At 40.6% G+C, this 21,942-nt stretch overlaps 3 protein-coding genes across 7 annotated transcripts in view; all 3 read left to right on the top strand.

The window, feature by feature from the left end:
• LOC122863527 (phospholipase ABHD3-like) lies at positions 1-20,488 on the top strand. Of its 5 annotated transcripts, none has more exons than XR_006375028.1 (10): positions 1-492; positions 1,575-1,735; positions 1,988-2,170; positions 2,397-2,442; positions 3,702-3,814; positions 4,014-4,187; positions 5,843-5,891; positions 5,991-6,156; positions 7,328-7,784; positions 20,153-20,488. XR_006375028.1 is itself a non-coding variant. In XM_044170105.1 (9 exons), the coding sequence occupies exons 1-9, from the start codon at positions 367-369 to the stop codon at positions 7,534-7,536; spliced, it is 1,227 nt and encodes a 408-aa protein (XP_044026040.1). In that variant the 5' UTR covers positions 1-366; the 3' UTR covers positions 7,537-11,327. The 5 variants fall into 5 exon arrangements, 2 of the variants coding, with proteins under 2 accessions (XP_044026040.1, XP_044026041.1); XR_006375027.1 differs by lacking the exon at positions 20,153-20,488 and adding an exon at positions 9,041-11,327 and having other exon boundaries at positions 7,328-8,932; XR_006375026.1 differs by lacking the exon at positions 20,153-20,488 and adding an exon at positions 8,763-11,327 and having other exon boundaries at positions 7,328-8,183.
• Positions 8,793-21,942, top strand: part of prkg3 (protein kinase cGMP-dependent 3) — a 27,888-nt gene continuing 14,738 nt past the window's right edge. Inside the window, exon 1 of the mRNA XM_044170101.1 lies at positions 8,793-8,932. The gene's annotated coding sequence lies outside the window, so the exon portion shown is untranslated. The remainder of the gene's footprint in view (positions 8,933-21,942) is intronic.
• On the top strand, positions 9,010-20,488 carry LOC122863549 (phospholipase ABHD3-like). The gene is made up of 11 exons (XM_044170125.1): positions 9,010-9,102; positions 10,972-10,987; positions 12,660-12,748; positions 14,381-14,541; positions 14,794-14,976; positions 16,274-16,319; positions 18,052-18,164; positions 18,364-18,537; positions 18,613-18,661; positions 18,765-18,930; positions 19,699-20,488. Exons 1-11 carry the CDS (start codon positions 9,010-9,012, stop codon positions 19,902-19,904), a joined length of 1,296 nt encoding a protein of 431 aa, XP_044026060.1. The 3' UTR covers positions 19,905-20,488.

Genomic DNA, 21,942 nt, shown 5'->3' on the forward strand with positions numbered 1-21,942 from the left:
GAAGTCAGTCTGTTACCCGCGCGGTGGACGCCTCCACGTGAGGACGGGCATTGGCCGTTTCTCCTCAAACGTACGACCCTCGGCAACCGGGAAGCGGCAGGCCCTGGAGAAAACACCGCTGAATAAAAGCCTGCGGGTGGATACCAGCTCTTTACCGTCACCGTCAGTGCTGATGGGACGTCTCGGAGTAGAGGAGTGGCTTTAAAACATCTTTAACGTTAGCTGGTGATAGTGAAGGCACGTTGTCGGACATTAACTATATCGTTACACGTCTGTCAGTCAGTTGTGTCTCTCGCTGTGTCGGTTAACGAGTCATTTACATACTGTCAGCTACCAGGTTAGCTCTGTACATTAGCTAAAAAGATCATGGCCATGTTTTCATCATATTTGGAGCTATGGAGAACATATTGGGAGTGTGTTTCCAGACCTTATACGGTGTTCATCTGCTCCCTCGCGGCCGCACTTTACTATCTGTGGGCCCGCAAGTGTCAGGTCAGTCACAGCGGTCAAGGCTGGGTAACAATGACCGCACTATATGTAGTTTTGTGTGTGTTTTATGTTATTTTTTCTTATCAGTGTGACTTCTGCTGTTCTGCCTTTCTGCTTTCTACTTTATCCCTTCTAACTTCCACAACTTTCACTTGAGCCGGCTCCTTTAAGTAAACGATGGTAGCCGGTTAGAGGAGAAATATTTTTTGTTTCATATTATACAAATTATATTGACAGATACTATAAGTGTCTGTATGGAGTAGTGTAATCATTTATAAACCATACTATTTCATTCGTAGGGTGTTATTTTTTGTTAAACAACTAGCATAGTTATTCTTGACACATCCCACTTTTTAACCATCAATATGACTTTATTTCTATGTACTGCAGATGAAGAATCTCGCATATTTATTTCTTGCAACAAATAATTATGTAATTTAGGCAGTGACCAGCAGAAGTGGTACTAAATGAAGAGCCGTTTGGGAGCCGAAAGATCCGGCTCTGTTTCAGTTTCGATTTCCAAGGGGCGTTGGGGTTAACACGGATGCAGGCCGCATGGAAGGGTGCTTAGACCGTTTTCAAGCAGGGAAAAAATGGCGGCCTGGTTACAAACTACTGTACACTAACCTGTGTTTCTGAAAACATTAGCAAATGAAAATAGGCAATACACTAACAGAATCTTGATTCATGATTTGATCAGCACTGCCTAGTTTGACAGTTTGATCTGAGTTTCGTGAGCGTTGCGTTGGACGGAGGGATCCCTCATAGGAGGAGTTATAATTGTTAATACATTACATAAACACTTAAACATGTTTAAAAAGGCAGGTTGAAACAAAGTGTTACCAGTTATTTTAATTATTGATCAATCTGCTGATTACTTTTAACAATTAATCGTTTTTTCATACATGTTTTAGATTGTAGAAAATGTGGATTGTGTTTTTCAAGGCATGTGCTTGTTTTGTAGAACACGGTGCTGTTTGCCACGTCGCTTAAACACATACAGACCCTGCTTTTGTCTGTCACAGGTGTTAATGTCAAGGCCCCTGTGCTTTCATACCCCTTCATTTTGTCTCTTTTCCTCCCAGACACCGACTCTGGTTTCTAGCGCTGCTTTCAGTGCGTTCCTCCACAAGCACTGTCCTGTGGTGGCTGAGCGCTTCAGTCCCACTCCGTGGTGTTGGGGAGGCCGACTTCAAACCCTGGTCTGCGCCCTCCTCAAGTCCAGACCCCCCGTCACTTATCGCAAGTAGGATGAACCTCCTGGATGAGTCCGCTTTGTTCTGTTATGTTCCTTTTGCTGGCTGACACAGTCATCTTGTTATCTTACTATAGTATCTGGATATTTCTGTCTACAGGATTGAGTATTAAGTTAATGTGTTCTAAATCCAGTGCATTTCAAACACGGGGATGAAATAACTCTTAACCTTAAACCTATAGACTGGTGAAATAGTCATTTTTGTGTTGTTAATGTAATAGTAATCCTCCCTTCATCCCTCAGTGAGCTGATCCGTACGGTTGATGGTGGTCAGATCTCCCTGGACTGGGTGGACAATGAGGCCAGTGGGACCTACCCAGAATCCTCTACCCGTCCCACGGTGCTGATCCTCCCAGGCCTTACGGGGAACAGCCAGCAGTCCTATGTGCTCCATGCCATTGGCCAGGCCACCCGCCGCGGCTACAGGTCAGTTGTGCTCCTCACCTGTCTCCTGTCTTAAATGATGCAATTCTTCATCTGTGTGCCAAAATCTGAAGTGAAATGTAAACATGCTAAAATTTATAGTCAGTCATTGGAGAGTTTGGATTAAAGTAAGCAGGAAACTTATGTGACATGACTGAGGAATTTTAATTGCACTGAATTAAAGTCCAGTAGCTGCTGTAGCTGCTTTCATAGACATTTTCTTTCCTAGATGTGTGGTCTTCAACAACAGAGGCAATGGACAGGAAGAGTTGCTGGTAAGTATAATGATTACCTAACGAATTATGGCCATGTCACATTTAAATTCTGAAAGTTTCCCTTTCCCTCTGTTATTGAAACAGACGGATTTACGAAGCAGCTTCACATTTTAGAGTTCGCACATTGATCCCTGTCTATCACGCTGCAGGGAGCACTATTTCCAGCAGTCTTGGGTGATTACAGCAGTGTCTTATTCTTGGTTGTACCAAGCATGATTATTATCCTGATTCCATGTGTGAAAATTTAGTTCACACGGGGAATCAGGATAATAATCAAAAACAAATTAATGGGTCTGTGCATATTTTGGGATTTAGACATCAGGTGTTTTTAAGAAATCTCTTTGTATTTGATATTAATTTACCAATTTGAGACTTTCTGAACTTTCTAACTTTCTCAAAAAGGCTTACTGACAGCAAATCTGTCTTCACACTACTGGCCAGTCACCCCAAAAATATACTACTTTACATTACTGCTACTGAAGTTAAAAATTATATACAGTAATATATGTTTTCATCACACTGTGCAAGTAATTTAGTAAGTCTAGTTTTGGAAAGAAATGTCACTTGGGAAGTCTTCTACTGCTGCTTTTTCCAAACAAAAAAAAAAAAAATTAAGGATCAGACTGGATATTCAGAATTTTTGTTATTTATTATCAAATCCCATGAACAGACCAAAACCAACAAAAATTAAACAGGTATTGTCAAGTGTATCCAAAGGCTGATGTACTTTATTCTTCTGTGCCATAGATCTCTATTGTTGTCCAGAAGATATTGAAAACACATCAATGAGCCACACTGTTGTACTGGATGACATGTTCCTTCACTAAGATGAATGATGTTCATTTTTAGTCAAACTTACTGTCCTGCTGCTGTAAATACTCACTAGAGCACCAAATGTCTATTAATCTCAGTCTGCAAATGGTCCCTAACCCTCTGTTTCTCCAAACTGGGGGCATGCCAACCGCTATTTTCTGTAGGTAATACACTGACTATGGATAAGTACCTCATACAACCCCACTTCAAAAAACTATCCGTTAAAGATTTATATCTTCAGTAGGAATAAATGGGCTTTTAAATGCCACACACAGGCAGGGTAAGTTGGAAAGTATTGAGAGATCAACTTGTTGACAATAGGATAAATATAGAATAATGCCCGTCATATTGTGTGTGTGTGTGTGTGTACACAGCAGTGCAAACACAAAATCTGGCACTTGAACACTGCATGTAACGCTCCTCCTCTGTCCCTCTGCTCGCTTCAGACACCTGTTACCTACTGCGCAGCCAATACCTCAGACCTTGAGCGTGTGGTGCAGCATGTCAAAGGACTTTACCCACATGCGCCTGTGCTTGGTGCTGGTGTGTCTTTGGGAGGGTGAGTTGGTGTACGGTGTAATGGTTTCCAACTGCTCGCATTTCTCTGAGAAAATGTTCTCAAAAAGTTATTTCATGGTCAAATTTATCCCACAGTAGCTTTGTTTCCTTTCTCTGTCTTCCCTTTAGTTAGTACCTTTTTGTCAAAGTGCTGTTGTCTTTTCCTGTGTTTTTTCTGGGTCTTCTTTCACCGTCCGCAGCATGTTATTGTTAAACTACCTGGCCCGTAAGCGCACACAGTCAGGGATGGTGGCGGGTTTAACCATCTCTGTACCATGGGATACAGTGAAGTCCGCTGCCTCATTGGAAGAACCACTCAACTGGCTGCTCTTCAACAAACACCTCACGAGAGGCCTGTGTCGGGCTGTCACCAGGTCAGATACAGTGCCTTGCGAAAGTATTCGGCCCCCTTGAACTTTGTGACCTTTTGCCACATTTCAGGCTTCAAACATAAAGATATGAAACTGTAATTTTTTGTGAAGAAACAACAACAAGTGGGACAAAATCATGAAGTGGAACGAAATTTATTGGATATTTTAAACTTTAACAAATCAAAAACTGAAAAATTGGGCGTGCAAAATTATTCAGCCCCCTTAAGTTAATACTTTGTAGCGCCACCTTTTGCTGCGATTACAGCTTTAAGTCGCTTGGGGTATGTCTCTCAGTTTTGCACATCGAGAGACTCCTTGCCTCCATTCCTCCTTGCAAAACTGCTCGAGCTCAGTGAGGTTGGAGCGCATTTGTGAACAGCAGTTTTCAGTTTTTTCCACAGATTCTCTATTGGAAACCTGGATATGTTTCTTTTTGAACCATTCCATTGTAGATTTTGCTTTATGTTTTGGATCATTGTGTTGTTGGAAGACAAATCTGTCCCAGTCTCAGGTCTTTTGCAGACTCCATCAGGTTTTCTTCCAGAATGGTCATGTATTTGGCTCCATCCATCTTCCCATCAATTTTAACCATCTTCCCTGTCCCTGCTGAAGAAAAGCAGGCCCAAACCATGATGCTGTCACCACCATGTTTGACAGTGGGGATGGGGTGTTCAGGGTGATGAGCTGTGTTGCTTTTACGCCAAACATAACGTTTTGCATTGTTGCCAAAAAATTCAATTTTGGTTTCATCTGACCAGAGCACCTTCTTCCACATGTTTGGTGTGTCTCCCAGGTGGCTTGTGGCAAACTTTAAAACAACACTTTTTATGGATATCTTTAAGAAATGGTTTTCTTCTTGCCACTCTTCCATAAAGGCCAGATTTGTGCAGTATATTGTTGTCCTATGGACAGAGCCTCCCACCTCAGCTGTAGATCTCTGCAGTTCATCCAGAGTGATCATGGGCCTCTTGGCTGCATCTCTGATCAGTCTTCTCCTTGTATGAGCTGAAAGTTTAGAGGGACGGCCAGGTCTTGGTAGATTTGCAGTGGTCTGATACTCCTTCCATTTCAATATTATCGCTTGCACAGTGCTCCTTGGGATGTTTAAAGCTTGGGAAATCTTTTTGTATCCAAATCCGGCTTTAAACTTCTCCACAACAGTATCTCGGACATGCCTGGTATGTTCCTTGTTCTTCATGATGCTCTCTGCGCTTTAAACGGACCTCTGAGACTATCACAGTGCAGGTGCATTTATACGGAGACTTGATTACACACAGGTGGATTCTATTTATCATCATTAGTCATTTAGGTCAACATTGGATCATTCAGAGATCCTCACTGAACTTCTGAAGAGAGTTTGCTGCACTGAAAGTAAAGGGGCTGAATAATTTTGCACGCCCAATTTATCAGTTTTTGATTTGTTAAAACAGTTTGAAATATCCAATAAATTTCGTTCCACTTCATGATTGTGTCCCACTTGTTGTTGATTCTTCACAAAAAATTACAGTTTCATATCTTTATGTTTGAAGCCTGAAATGTGGCAAAAGGTTGCAAAGTTCAAGGGGGCCGAATACTTTCGCAAGGCACTGTAAGTAGCCGTTTCATAAATTCCTGAATTTAGTTCAATTCGGGTTGTTAAAACAATCTGTTTCTCACAGGCACAGGAAGGTTCTGGAGAAAGTGGTGGACGTTGACTATGTCCTGAAGGTCCGTTTTTTACATTTACTTTACTGTCATAGTTTCTCATCTCCCTTTTTGTTTGTGATTGCTTTTCCTCTCCATTTTCATTTCATCTCTCTCTTCCAGGCACGTTCTATCCGTGAGTTTGATGAACGCATCACCTCTGTGCTGTTTGGTTATAAATCTTGTATGGATTATTACCGCGATGCCAGCCCAGACAAAAAACTCCCCAATACAGCAGTACCCATCTTGTGCCTCAACGCTGCTGATGACCCCTTCTCTCCCCAACATGGTGAGTAGACAACAGGAGAAGATGGACATTGTGTTGTGATCAGAAGCACCAGATCCAACAGGTGATTTTTTTTTTTTGAGTTACTAAATTACGTATACAGGCACTTTATCGCACTATCTATTGATCCTTGCCAATAGTGTTTATTGCAACAGAAGTTATTTTTCTTTTTCCACTGTTGTAAAATGGTCAATCAATCTGTCTGGTATATTGTATTAACTCAAGTTAAACGAGGGCCGTTATATACTGGTATAAACATCAAAACGAGAGTTACATATATAACTACAGTTATTTGAATTTTGGACGTTAGATCTACGCATTAAAACAGCTGAAAACGGGGGTGCGGCGGTGTGTGTGTATAGGTTTGAATTAGGTGCGTAATGGTACACAAAATTCACAGTTCAGTATGTACCTCGGTTTTAGGGTCACGGTTCGGTATAGTAGGGAAAACAAACATTTATTTTTGTAATTTATTTTGAAAAATGTAAACATTAAACAGTGGCTATGATTCTTACTGTAACAGTTATTGACAATATGACAGTATTTGAGTGCATTAAGAAAAAATAAATAACAAATAACAAACATCAGTAATGCTCCATTGTAAGACTCTGACCTGTTGATAACAACTGCAGCTTGCGCTAGTTTATACAGAGCAGCACAACGTACTGACTGAAATGCACACGTGAAGGCACATTGTAGCGGGGCTCAAGCACTTTGACCATATGCTTAAATTCTGTATTCTCTACGACCGAGTATGGTCGCATATCTGCAGCCATAAATACTCCTATAGCATTAGTTGTTGATTTGGCACGATCCAAATCTGCAGTGAGAGGATGCCTGAACGCTGTGGGGAGAAGGACTCGCCTCGAACACATTCGGGTGATGCCGTCGGTTTGGGACGAATACACGTACCGCTTACACCCCTAGTTTGATTGCATTTTATTTAATTTTTATATATATATATATATATATATATATATATATATATATATATATATATATATATATATATATAAACTAAAACAGGGTGTTAAGTTGCTCTTAATGTTTTCTTTTGTGCTGTGGTTAATATTTCAGTCTCCATGCTACACAAGATGATTTCTATCTAATGTTTTAGCTTGGCTACTCTCTCCTTTTCCTGACTCCTTTTTCATTGTATTTCTTGCCCACACAGCCTTCCCAGTGACCATAGTCGAGAGCCTGCCTAATGTCGCTCTGTTGTTGACGGCCCATGGTGGACACATCGCCTTCCTGCAGGGGTTGTTTCCCCTGCGGCGAGAGAGCTACATGGATCGCCTGTTTGGTCAGTTTGTCCAAGCCGCCTTTGAACACCCGAGGGACATCAAGAAAGCCTGTGGCATTAAGGAGGAGAAGATGAGCTGATCGTCTTTCACCCCGTCACTCTGTTTGCACTCTGAAGCTGAGCTAATATCAGAAGGACTGCTAGCTGCGAAGAATATGAAGTCACTGGCATCATAGCAGCAATTCACAAAAATGCATTGCTTAGCTTTGCGTTTTGTTATCTTACCACAGAAATGTCTCCTCCATGTTTGCACAGAGAATGACCAACTGTATTGTGCAATACTATGACCTCACTGCAGCTAAGCCAGTCTACCTCCTCATCGTCTCAGGTTCTCTTCTATATGGAAGTTTTTTGGCCTCTTTATTCAAATTACAATGCATTTTGCAATTGGCAATTCAATATGCAAAGTGATAATGCAATCCTCAATTAAGTTTGAATTATTCTGATTAAACATTTGAATGAAAGCTCAATTAATTGCATTTCACATTGCCATGGTATTTTGGTCTCTTTATTCAAATGCCAATTCATTTTGGCATTGGCAATTCAATGTGCCAGCAAAACAGCGCCCCCAGTCTATGGCATTTACTTTTACTTGTCTACAAGCTTTTTTGGTGTCAAAATTCAAATGAAAATGCAATCTGTCAGTCCTCTCATCAAGGCGGGTCTTCAGTTAGGACGTCCCCTCCACGCTCAGTGATTGGGTAACAGCTGGCACTGTTCTTGATGGGTACGTTGCTTTCTACCCCACATGAAATGCATATGTTCAACCTAGAGTTCAGACATTAGTTTATTACAGTAGGGCCATTGTTGGCATTTTGTGTTTATCTACATCCTCATGCTGAGTCATTAAAAGCTAATGCTAGCTACGCCTGGTTAAAGTTAGTAGCTTGCTTACAAACTAAGGCAACGCTTGCAAAGTAACTTAGCTAAAGTTAGCTAAGTTTACTGCTGGTTGCTCACTAATTTACAACGCTAGCAACAACAGCGATAACTAACTACTATGTGGGAGCATTGATGTAACATATTGGATACGTAGATGTAGCCAAATAGTCATTTCTTTATGTGTGCTGATGAAGTTTACACTTAAAAAATACTGTAAATTTCTCAGCAAAACATAGACTGAAGTAATAACTAGCTACCATAACAGAAAATCCCAAGTTATGCTAGAAATGTCATAATGCCTATTTTCATTGCAGTTCACCTGCAAGATGTGGTGCTTTGTTGGTTAAAATGATTACATTCTAGTGTGTTGTCGCTAAAGACATAATACAAAACAATTTTTTGTGTGCAATTCATTTTTCTTTAGGTGAGGAAACCAGGCTAAATCAGTGGGTGTTGAACATGAGGAGAAAGAAGTGGACTCCCTCAGGCAGTTCCTCCTCTCACTTAACTCTGCAGCGAGCACTTTGAGGAGGATCAGCTCATCACAGATAGACCGATCATTTCTGAGGCCTGCGCTCATGCGATAAGAAAGAGGTACTTTTCAGTCAATTCATAAAACAGTCATAATCATGTCATAATAAAGTTACATGTGAGAACACGCACACTCAGCCATGGTGTTCAGAGGAAATGTGGCCATTTCAGAGGACGAGACCTTTCCCAGAGCCAGAAAACCAGCTCCAGACAGCGATACTCACAACTATACAGTGAGATGAGTACATTTTCTATAAACTGACTGAGTACATCAACTGACTACTCTTACCTGGTTTTCCAGATTTGCCATGTACCTAAATTAAACAAGAGACTGCGGTGAATTGTTTTGTGGTTCAATATATTTGATATGCACATAGTCAGAAAACCAAACTTTATATCTCTCTCTTGATCATTGGTTGTTAATGTTAAGGGACAACTTATAATATTCACATTTGTGTATAAATCATGTATGCAAGAAGTATAAGACAACATTGAATATGGCCTTTTCATGAATAATCTACGTTCTGACAAACAACACTGCCATTAATGTCTTCCTGGTTGCTTATTGTACATATTGACATTAAACTGGATGCGTACCATAGAAGAAGTCTACTGACTTAGAGCAACAATTTAATAAATTACTTGCACATTAAATAATAGCATTAAAAATATTTTAGGATCTATCAATATACAGGGGTGGACCATGGTCAAGGTGAGCTTAATTATCCTAAAAAAAATGTTCATACTGAAATGAGGTAGGCTTTCAGTGCTACATCACAAATAGTAAGCATCAATAAATATTAATATAATTAATAAATATTTACATGATAGCACAGTATAGAAATAGTAACATTACTTTTATATGTAATGTGTAGTTTAAAGAGCCAGTGCTGCAGTCCATTTAAGCACTGGAGGCTGGAGTGGAAAGGGAGAAGACATTAGGAAGAGCACAGTTCACTTATAGCCATATCAGTGTTCAAGTTGAACACTGATATGGCTATAAGTGTTAGTGTCAATAAAAACATATAACACTAAAGTCTATCAGCCGTCACATAAATTATGACAGTCTTGGCCAGGTGATGGGCTTAACAAAACAAAAACCCTGTAAAGGTCGACTTCAACAATGGAGGAAATGTCAGGCATGGACACTTCACCGTTGGAGGAGTTGGGCTTTAAGGAACTTATACAGCAATTCTGTGTAAAAATACTGTTTACTGTAGGGATGAAATTAACTTCATCACACAAAAATAGCCCAGGAGTGCCAAACCTTATGTGATGGTGATGTACAAACCTGCCACTTAAACAATGTAGAAATGTAGCCATAACACTGTTCACACACATCGCTGGGTGAGGCAGGTAATGCAGTGTGGAGGGCAGCGATGCGACCCTTAAAATATAATAAGCATGTTAGTGACTAGTAGCATTAGCTATTCAGGACGAAGGAAGGAGGCAGTGCTATGGCCTAACCTTTCTCCAAAGAACACGTGCCAGCTGTGGTATTGTAGTGCAGTATAGCATAATTAATGTGCTGTTTACATTGTCGACTACCAATAATTTTTTACTGCCTGTGGGCTTACTTGATGGAACTTGTTTTGTGTGGTGAGCAATAAATACGCATTAACATTACGCAAGTGTATCACCTATGAAATGCAATTGATTGAGCTTTCATTTAAATTTTTAATCAGAATAATTCAAACTTAATTGAGGATTGCATTGCCACTTTGCATATTGAATTTCCAATTGCAAAATGCATTGTCATTTTTTAGTATTGAAGAAATGTTGCAGCCAGCTGATAAGTTAATGACTAATATTGCATCTACAGGTTTTGCAAGACTTGTTTTCCTTGAAGTGTGTAACATGCCTTAAAAGATTCCTTGTCTTTTAGCCCTGCATGCATACTTTACATACAATTTCTCAATGCATACCATACTCTGAGGTAATCCTGCAAACAGTTCAGTTGTTGGAACTGTCGATCTCAAGATGAAAATACCACACAGCAGGGATATGCATATCTGCTATGAAGAAAAGACTTTATATCATCTGAGTTTTTAAAACAAAAAAGGGAATCAGTTAAATGTGAATGCGTGTAATCGTTTTTGCAGTATGCTTGGTTGCAATGTAAGTGTAAATTTTCATTTCAGTTGGTGATTTTACATCATGAAAAAGTGATGGAGATATCCGTAAGATGAACTCATTCCCGTCAGGTGCTGTCGTCAGTAGCAACGCATAATTCAGCCTGGGTTTGTTTTGATTAATATCTACATATCACCGTGTTGGACAGAATGGAAAAATGTCATGGCATGCACGGCCTGTCACAGAGTTCCCTCCGGTTCCACAGCTGCAACCCGAGCCGCTTTCTCTCTGAGCGGTGGGGTCATTAATGTTGATGATTAACCAGACAGAGTATCAATAATTAACTGTGAACAATAAAGGCCCACGCCCTCTGTCACAATGCTAACCCTTCAGCCTCATTTAGATTCATTTAATGACGCTGCGGCCTGGAAAACATTCAGTGGCGTGTGGAAACATAGAAACCTAATGAAGTAGACACTTTCTAGCTCCGGCAGATATAATCTACGAGTTGTCTTGGTTGTCCTCAGCGTTGATAATTTCCCTCTACTCCAGCTGTCAGCTATGTGAGTGTAACTCTCAGAGCAGAGGCACTCAGAATGATGATATTATAAAGAGATTGTCTTTGAAAACCAGTTTATAAAAATATCAAGGTAGAAGAAGGTGGGAAAAAAGCATTTGAGAAAAGATAAAATTCATGCTTGTGTGCTTCACATATTGTCTTACGATCACTTCCCCTTTCTGTAATCTTTTACAGTGACTTGCTGATTGTTTACTTATGCCTTATTATAACACAGGTGTGCCTTGGACTGGTCACAATGAAAGACCACTCTAAAATGGGCAGTTTTATGTTGACAAAAGACATTTATTAGGCACTAAACTATGGCTATTTCATATAGGGCTACAGATATGCATTTTGGGGGGGGGCGGCAGAAAACCAGTCAGTCTCATGCAGTGCCACACATCTCCTTCCTGACTGCAGTTTGTCGTCATGACCGACTGAATAAAATTGAATTATACTCAAAAATAAATGGTGGGGTCCCTGATAAACAATACAAAACAGTTAACTGAAGGAAATACCCCAAATAATAACAATAACAACCTTGTAAATATCAAGTGACATCTCACACATGAAATAATATGAGATTCGTTTCAAAATGTCAACTATGCACATCGCACAAAAACACCACACTGGGGCTGAAATATAAAAATATACAATATGAAGACAATAATGACCTTGTCAAGTGCTACATGTAGCAAAAGGTGGTGATAACGCACCTAATACATTTGTTGCCAACCGGCCGGCGCTAAGTAACGAAGAAGAAGAACGGCGCATGCGTGTCAGTTAACTTCCATATTTGTAGTCAGTCTGTCTGTTTATGTGTAACGGATGTGAACGCCTCCATGTTGAGGGGCGGACCATAACCTGAGGCGGCCGTTTCTCTTCAAACATACGACCCTCGGCAACCAGGAAGCGGCAGCCCCTGGAGAAAACACCGCTGAATAAAAGCCTGCGGTGGATACCAGCTCTTCACCGTCACCGTCAGTGCTGATGGGACGTCTCGGAGTGGAGGACGTTAGCTGGTGATGATGAAGGCAGGTTGTCGGACATTAACTACCGTTACACGTCTGTCAGTCAGTTGTGTCTTTCGCTGTGTCGGTTAGCGAGTCATTTACATACTGTCAACTACCAGGTTAGCTCTGTACATTAGCTAAAAAGCTTATTGGGAGTGTGTTTCCAGACCTTATACGGTGTTCATCTGCTCTCTCCCGGCCGCACTTTACTATCTGTGGGCCCGCAAGTGTCAGGTCAGTCACAGCGGTCAAGGCTGGGTAACAATGACCGCACTATATGTAGTTTTATTTGTGTTTTATGTTATTTTTTTCTTATTTATGTTATGTTTTCTTATTCTGTTTTAGTTTATTTTTTCATTTAATTGAAATTTTCATTTTGTCGTTCTATTTTGTTGTATTCACTTATTCACTGAATTTTATGTTTAATCTTAGTCTTCTCTATTTTATTTTATTGCATTTTTCAATATTTCTTCAATATTTTTTCCTTTTTTGAATAAAGTTTTTGGTGAGTCTTTAAGGTGGTATCATTTTGCTTTATTTTACACACCAGCAAAATCCTACTATGAGCTCCTATGAAAATATATAATAACTAGAAGGTCACTCGGAGAGCACAGACCTCCGCCAAGGCCAATAGTCCACTATATATGTCTGGATATATTTCCCAAACTATTAGAATTACAGTATGTCAAAATATTGTTGTGTCTAGCTGTCATTATTTCACATCCCTGATGACTTATTTCTTACATACCTGCTGCATTTGTTTCTACAGTAATGTTTGAGGTGGCTGTTATGTTTTGTATGTTCTTCCTTGGCCCATGCTACACCCTTCAACCAAGTTTCATGAATATCAGGCCAGTACTTTTTCCGTAATTCTGCTGACAGACAAACAAACAAACAAAACCAAAAGTATAACCTCCTTGGCGGAGGTAATTATTATTATATAATTTGCATGGTTTGTATGTCATAGCCTAAGGTTACTGTACTTGTTCTACAAAATTGAGGGCACTTTAATACAGATTTTATTCATACAACACTATGTTGAGGCCATTTGTAAGTGTTTATTGTATTTGTCAACAACTATAACTATCATATTAAGCATCTACAACTGGTGTATAAAGCAGTAATGAATCCTTGATCACATCATTTAACATAGTTGTAATCATATATAATGACATATCTTCATCAGTGTTAAGAACTGGTTTAAACTTTATTCACAAGTTATGGATCCCTCATAGGAGGAGTTATAATTGTTGACAAATACATTAATAAACACTTAAACATGTTAAAGGCAGGTTGAAATACAGTGTTATCAGTTATTTTCATTATTGATCAATCTGATTATTTTTTCAATTAATCGATGTTTTGGTTAGTCTGTAAAATGTGAAAAAACTGTCACAATTTCCAAAACCCAAACTGATGCCTGACCAGCAGTTTTAAAACCCAAAGATATTCAATTTACAATCATAAAACACACGAAAAACACCAAATCTTTACATGAGAACATGCAAATGTTTGGCATTGTAACCTGATTTGCTTAAACATTTATTTGATCATGTTAGTTTAATACCACATAATATTCATGTTGTATGTTTTGTATGTGTTACAGTCTAGTTGTCATGGGGTGCCATGGGATCAAGACATATTGTATGAAAGTCATGATCATTGTTTTTCATACATGTTCTTAGATTGTTTTAGATTGTAGAAAATGTGGATTGTGTTTTTCAAGGCATGTGCTTGTTTTGTAGAACACGGTGCTGTTTGCCACGTCGCTTAAACACATACAGACCCTGCTTTTGTCTGTCACAGGTGTTAATGTCAAGGCCCCTGTGCTTTCATACCCCTTCATTTTGTCTCTTTTCCTCCCAGACACCAGCCCTGGTTTCTAGTGCTGCTTTCAGTGCGTTCCTCTACAAGCACTGTCCTGTGGTGGCTGAGCGCTTCAGTCCCACTCCGTGGTGTTGGGGAGGCCGACTTCAAACCCTGGTCTGTGTCCTCCTCAAGTCCAGACCCCCCGTCACTTATCGCAAGTAGGATGAACCTCCTGGATGAGTCCGCGTTGTTCTGTTATGTTCCTTTTGCTGGCTGACACAGTCATCTTGTTATCTTACTATAGTATCTGGATATTTCTGTCTACAGGATTGAGTATTAAGTTAATGTGTTCTAAATCCAGTGCATTTCAAACACGGGGATGAAATAACTCTTAACCTTAAACCTATAGACTGGTGAAATAGTCATTTTTGTGTTGTTAATGTAATAGTAATCCTCCCTTCATCCCTCAGTGAGCTGATCCGTACGGTTGATGGTGGTCAGATCTCCCTGGACTGGGTGGACAATCAGGCCAGTGGGACCTACCCAGAATCCTCTATCCGCCCCACGGTGCTGATCCTCCCAGGCCTTACGGGGAACAGCCAGCAGTCCTATGTGCTCCATGCCATTGGCCAGGCCACCCGCCGCGGCTACAGGTCAGTTGTGCTCCTCACCTGTCTCCTGTCTTAAATGATGCAATTCTTCATCTGTGTGCCAAAATCTGAAGTGAAATGTAAACATGCTAAAATTTATAGTCAGTCATTGGAGAGTTTGGATTAAAGTAAGCAGGAAACTTATGTGACATGGTGTCACAGACATGCCATGTTCCACCTTCAGCCAGTCTCATCACACTTCATCACCAGAATACTAATCACACACACCTGCTCCCCATCAGCACCTAATCACAACCAGGATAAAAGCACACCACTCACCTCAGTCAGTTGTCCGGTCTCGTTAGTACCACGAAGTGGTGAGACGGCTGAACTACTGTTTAACAATGTGTTCCGCTATTACGGGATCCCCGACGACATTGTATCTGATTGGGGACCCCAGTTCATTTCACAAGTGTGGAGAGCCTTCTTCTCCCTCCTAGGTGTGACCGTTAGCCTCTCATTAGGATACCTTTTGCAGTCAAACGGCAGATGGAGAGGAAGATCCAAGAGATTGGCCGGTTTCTACGTACCAGAAATCTTGGAACCAGTTTCTGGGTTGGGCCGAGTACGCCCAGAACTCCCTCTGTCAACCTACCACTGGACTCACTCCCTTCCAGTGCGTACTCAGCTGCCAACCCCCTCTCTTCCCGTGGTCAGGAGAACCACCAGCAGTGGACTACTGGTTCTGAGAGAGCGAGAGGGTCTGGGACGCACCTCACCATCAGATGCAACGAGCTCTTCGCAGATGCAAAATGATGGCCGACCTGAGACGATCTGATGTTCCAGTCTATCAACCTGCTCAGAAGGTCTGGCTATCGACCCGGGACATCAGAATGCATCTGCCCTGCAAGAAGCTCAGTCCCAGATTCATTTGTCCCTTCACAAGCAGATCAACCCCGTCACCTATCAACTCCAGATACCACCTCAGTACAAAATCCACCCAACTTTCCACGTGTCTCCAGCGTGTCTTCCCTGTCTCCGTACATTCATCGCCTGTGTGGGAGTTGCCAGCCTTCCTCGTGTGTTCTCCCGGTTCCTGAACATCTACCCATCCATTACCAACAAACCAGTAAGACAAGGACAGTATCTGTGGACATTATTCCTACTCTAGATAACCCATAACCTCACATTGTACCTGCATACTGTGTTGGCTGTGCTGTAACCCAAATAAACCACCATCTGTTTCCATATCGGTGTCTTCTGCCTCTCTGTCCGGAACACATGGCTGAGGAATTTTAATTGCACTGAATTAAAGTCCAGTAGCTGCTGTAGCTGCTTTCATAGACATTTTCTTTCCTAGATGTGTGGTCTTCAACAACAGAGGCACTGCACGGGAGGAGTTGCTGGTAAGTATAATGATTATGTAATGAATTATTGCCATGTCATATTTAATTCTGAAAAGTTTCCTTTTCCCTCTGTTATTGAAACAGACTATTTTTTGTTTTTAGAGTTTGCACATTGATCCCTGTCTATCACGCTGCAGGGAGCACTATTTCCAGCAGTCTTGGGTGATTACAGCAGTGTCTTATTATCCTGATTCCACGTGTGAAAATTTAGTTCACACGGGGAATAAGGATAATAATTTTTAGATGTCAGGTGTTTTTTAAAAAATCTCTTTGTATTTGATATTAATTTACCAATTTGAGACTTTCTGAACTTTCTAACTTTCTCAAAAAGGCTTACTGACAGCAAATCTGTCTTCACACTACTGGCCAGTCACCCCAAAAATATACTACTTTACATTACTGCTACTGAAGTTGAAAATTATATACAGTAATATCTGTTTTCATCACACTGTGCAAGTGATTTAGTAAGTCTAGTTTTGGAAAGCAATGTCACTTGGGAAGTCTTCTACTGCTGCTTTTTCCAAAAAATAAAATAAAAAATTAAGGATCAGACTGGATATTCAGAATTTTTGTTATTTATTATCAAATCCCATGAACAGACCAAAACCAACAAAAATTGAACAGGTATTGTCAAGTGTATCCAAAGGCTGATGTACTTTATTTTTCTGTGCCATAGATCTCTATTGTTGTCCAGAAGATATTGAAAACACATCAATGAGCCACACTGTTGTACTGGATGACATGTTCCTTCACTAAGATGAATGATGTTCATTTTTAGTCAAACTTACACTGTCCTGCTGCTGTAAATACTCACTAGAGCACCAAATGTCTATTAATCTCAGTCTGCAAATGGTCCCCAACAAAGGCACTATTTACTCCAGTTTGAGTAATGTTTGCTAAAAACTACAGTGCCCAGCTGTTTAAGGAAATTACTTAGCCTTTTTTAAAATTTGAACTATATATTTGTGTCCCATTTTTAAAGATTTACATCTTCAGTAGGAACAAATTGGCTTTTAATGGTGGGATATGCGATTCTAATCCAATACACATCTTTTTGTCAAATTCAACAAATATCTCCTTACGGTCCACCAGCTGTCCGTTCAGTGTGTGCGCTGAAAAAAACTCTGGTGTTTGTACATAGCCTTGGCTCTGTAAACGGGAAACAAACTAAGTGGCTCAGACCGAACACTTCCAACCATGATTTGTGTGTCAGGTAACATTAAATGACTTGCCCACGGACAATCAACTTACTTTCTAGTTTGCCAAGATATGCTGTTGTTGTGATGTTAGCTATAGCAGCAGGACAGTTGTGAGTATTGCTGTCTGGAGCTGCTGTGCTGGCTCTGGGAAACCGTCTCTTCCTCTCTGGCTGTTAGCTTCGCAGCAGCAACAGTTTGCTAACCCACAACCTAGCTAACGTTAGTTACCTTACTTGCTGTGTCGTTGTTCGCTCTAATAATGGTATTTTTCATGGTATTGGATTTCTCTAGAAACAAAAACCCCACTTTTAAATGCCACAGACAGGCAGGGTAAGTTGGAAAGTATTGAGAGATCAACTAAGGCAATGTTGGTTTTGGTCTTTTCATTGGATTTGTTGACAATAAAATAAATATAGAATAATGCCAGCTGTAGTGTATGTGTGTATGTATGTAATATACAGCAGTGCAAACACAAAATCTGGCACTTGAACACTGCATGTAACGCTCCTCCTCTGTCCCTCTGCTCGCTTCAGACACCTGTTACCTACTGCGCAGCCAATACCTCAGACCTTGAGCGTGTGGTGCAGCATGTCAAAGGACTTTACCCACATGCGCCTGTGCTTGGTGCTGGTGTGTCTTTGGGAGGGTGAGTTGGTGTACGGTGTAATGGTTTCCAACTGCTCGCATTTCTCTGAGAAAATGTTCTCAAAAAGTTATTTCATGGTCAAATTTATCCCACAGTAGCTTTGTTTCCTTTCTCTGTCTTCCCTTTAGTTAGTACCTTTTTGTCAAAGTGCTGTTGTCTTTTCCTGTGTTTTTTCTGGGTCTTCTTTCACCGTCCGCAGCATGTTATTGTTAAACTACCTGGCCCGTAAGCGCACACAGTCAGGGATGGTGGCGGGTTTAACCATCTCTGTACCATGGGATGCAGTGAAGTCCGCTGACTCAATGGAAGAACCACTCAACTGGCTGCTGTTCAATAAACACCTCACGAGAGGCCTGTGTCGTGTTGTCACCAGGTCAGATAAGTAGCCGTGTCATAAATTCCTAAATTTAGTTCAATTCGGGTTGTTAAAACAATCTGTTTCTCACAGGCACAGGAAGGTTCTGGAGAAAGAGGTGGACGTCGACTATGTCCTGAAGGTCCGTTCTTTACATTTACTTTAGTGTCATAGTTTCTCATCTCCCTTTTATGTGTGATTGCTTTTCCTCTCCATTTTCATTTCATTTCATCTCTCTCTTCCAGGCACGTTCTATCCGTGAGTTTGATGAACGCATCACCTCTGTGCTGTTTGGTTATAAATCTTGTATGGATTATTACCGCGATGCCAGCCCAGACAAAAAACTCCCCAATACAGCAGTACCCATCTTGTGCCTCAACGCTGCTGATGACCCCTTCTCTCCCCAACATGGTGAGTAGACAACAGGAGAAGATGGACATTGTGTTGTGATCAGATCCAACAGATGTATTAGTTGACACGTGAATGTGAAGTCTGTGTTCGATTTCTGTATGTTTCCTGCAGAATGAGGTTGTATCTCAATGGGTCTGAAATCCGATCTGAGGGGACTCACACCTGACACATAAATAGAGTCAGGTGTGACTGGATGCAAATGTCACATTGAAAAGACCGGTGTAGCCACAGCTTTAGTCTTTGGACATGTCTTAGTCTCAAAGCATGCAACGGAGAGAGAGTACAAATACTACAGTGGCAGATATGCTACGTCTACTACTTGTAATCCAGTAGTTTACAGTGTTTTAGTGTTTGTGGCAAATCTACACCCTCCATACCACACATTCATATCCTCTACTCTGTCTCACTCCACCTCTGCTGCATCTGTAGAAGCCTAGCTAAGCTAACGTTAAACGCATTGAAGCTCAAGTGAAACGAGGGCTTTTAAATACCGGTATAGACATAGAATCGAGCGTTACATATATAACTACAGTTCTGTTAGAGCTAGGCATGTGGGTGTGTGTATGGGTTTGAATGCATTCTATTTAATTTATATATATATATTTATTAACTAAAACTGGGTGGTTAAGTTGCTCTTAATGTTTTCTTTTGTGCTGTGGTTAATATTTCAGTCTCCATGCTACACAAGATGTTTTCCATCTAATGTTTTAGCTTGGCTACTCTCTCCTTTTCCTGACTCCTTTTTCATTGTATTTCTTGCCCACACAGCCTTCCCAGTGACCATAGTCGAGAGCCTGCCTAATGTCGCTCTGTTGTTGACGGCCCATGGTGGACACATCGCCTTCCTGCAGGGGTTGTTTCCCCGTGGTGAGAGCTACATGGAGCGCCTGTTTGGTCAGTTTGTCCAAGCCGCCTTTGAACACCCGAGGGACATCAAGAAAGCCTGTGGCATTAAGGAGGAGAAGATGAGCTGATCGTCTTTCACCCCGTCACTCTGTTTGCACTCTGAAGCTGAGCTAATATCAGAAGGACTGCTAGCTGCGAAGAATATGAAGTCACTGGCATCATAGCAGCAATTCACAAAAATGCATTGCTTAGCTTTGCGTGTTGTTATCTTACCACAGAAATGGCTCCTCCATGTTTGCACAGAGAATGACCAACTGTATTGTGCAATACTATGACCTCACTGCAGCTAAGCCAGTCTACCTCCTCATCGTCTCAGGTTCTCTTTTAACGAGCAATCAAAAGTTTAAAAAAAAGTCGAAGTATTGAAGAAATGTTGCAGCCAGCGGATAAGTTAATGACTAATATTGCATCTACACAGAAAAAGGTTTTGCAAGACTTGTTTTCCTTGAAGTGTGTAACATGCCTTAAAAGATTCCTTGTCTTTTAGCCCTGCATGCATACTTTACATACAATTTCTCAATGCATACCATACTCTGAGGTAATCCTGCAAACAGTTCAGTTGTTGGAACTGTCGATCTCAAGATGAAAATACCACACAGCAGGGATATGCATATCTGCTATGAAGAAAAGACTTTATATCATCTGAGTTTTTGATTTTAAAACAAAAAAGGGAATCAGTTAAATGTGATAGTATTGCATGTGTGTATATGTTTTTGCCAGTAAACCAGTAAATCTCAGTGTGGTAATTGAGATATTTGTACCTGCTGTCAATAATTTAATAGCGAGTGGTTCTGAATTTGTGTGTGTTTTAATCTGCCTTTTGTTTGCCATTGAAAAACATTGTTGTTTGGGAAACGGGCGATAGATAAAAGACTGTCTATCATGTCGGTATTGTGGCCACTTTAAGTCCACACCATAATTATTTGAAGTGTAGTTTGAAGTCATAGGAGGGCATTTGTCTTGAATTTAATCACTTATACAAAGACCAGGTCAGTGTGTGTGCACACTGAATGTCTTTGAGAATATGCTGAAGGTTTGATTATGTGTATGTATCACTGATAGTGCACTGATGATAAAAAAAAAAACAATATTATGCCAACACCAAGGTATTCTTAATGTATGATTTATGTGTTTATTTCATACCAGAAGCTACAGTTGTTTGACTTGACTCTGAACAGGAAATGTTAAGAAACTGTGATTCAAGAACATGAATGTGTTAAGATTATAGCAGCAAATGTTGCTAATTGCTGGCTTATTGTGTTTATTTGCTCATCAGCTCTCTGCAGATGTTCACCACATTCACTTGCCTGTAATTGCTTTGTAGTTTTTAATGGAGAAATGTGTTTTTTTCCCAATTTCACTTCTGTATGAGCTGTAACCACAACTTTGGGCATTATGACCCATCTATTTGGTTTTTGGTTATTGAATTACACTTGAATTAAATGACAATAATCAGAATTTTCATTTCAGTTGGTGATTTTACATCATGAAAAAGTGATGGAGATATCCGTAAGATGAACTCATTCCCGTCAGGTGCTGTCGTCAGTAGCAACGCATAATTCAGCCTGGGTTTGTTTTGATTAATATCTACATATCACCGTGTTGGACAGAATGGAAAAATGTCATGGCATGCACGGCCTGTCACAGAGTTCCCTCCGGTTCCACAGCTGCAACCCGAGCCGCTTTCTCTCTGAGCGGTGGGGTCATTAATGTTGATGATTAACCAGACAGAGTATCAATAATTAACTGTGAACAATAAAGGCCCACGCCCTCTGTCACAATGCTAACCCTTCAGCCTCATTTAGATTCATTTAATGACGCTGCGGCCTGGAAAACATTCAGTGGCGTGTGGAAACATAGAAACCTAATGAAGTAGACACTTTCTAGCTCCGGCAGATATAATCTACGAGTTGTCTTGGTTGTCCTCAGCGTTGATAATTTCCCTCTACTCCAGCTGTCAGCTATGTGAGTGTAACTCTCAGAGCAGAGGCACTCAGAATGATGATATTATAAAGAGATTGTCTTTGAAAACCAGTTTATAAAAATATCAAGGTAGAAGAAGGTGGGAAAAAAGCATTTGAGAAAAGATAAAATTCATGCTTGTGT

This window comes from Siniperca chuatsi, linkage group LG16, assembly GCF_020085105.1.
Source record: "Siniperca chuatsi isolate FFG_IHB_CAS linkage group LG16, ASM2008510v1, whole genome shotgun sequence".
In the NCBI taxonomy this organism is placed as follows: Eukaryota; Metazoa; Chordata; class Actinopteri; order Centrarchiformes; family Sinipercidae; genus Siniperca; species Siniperca chuatsi.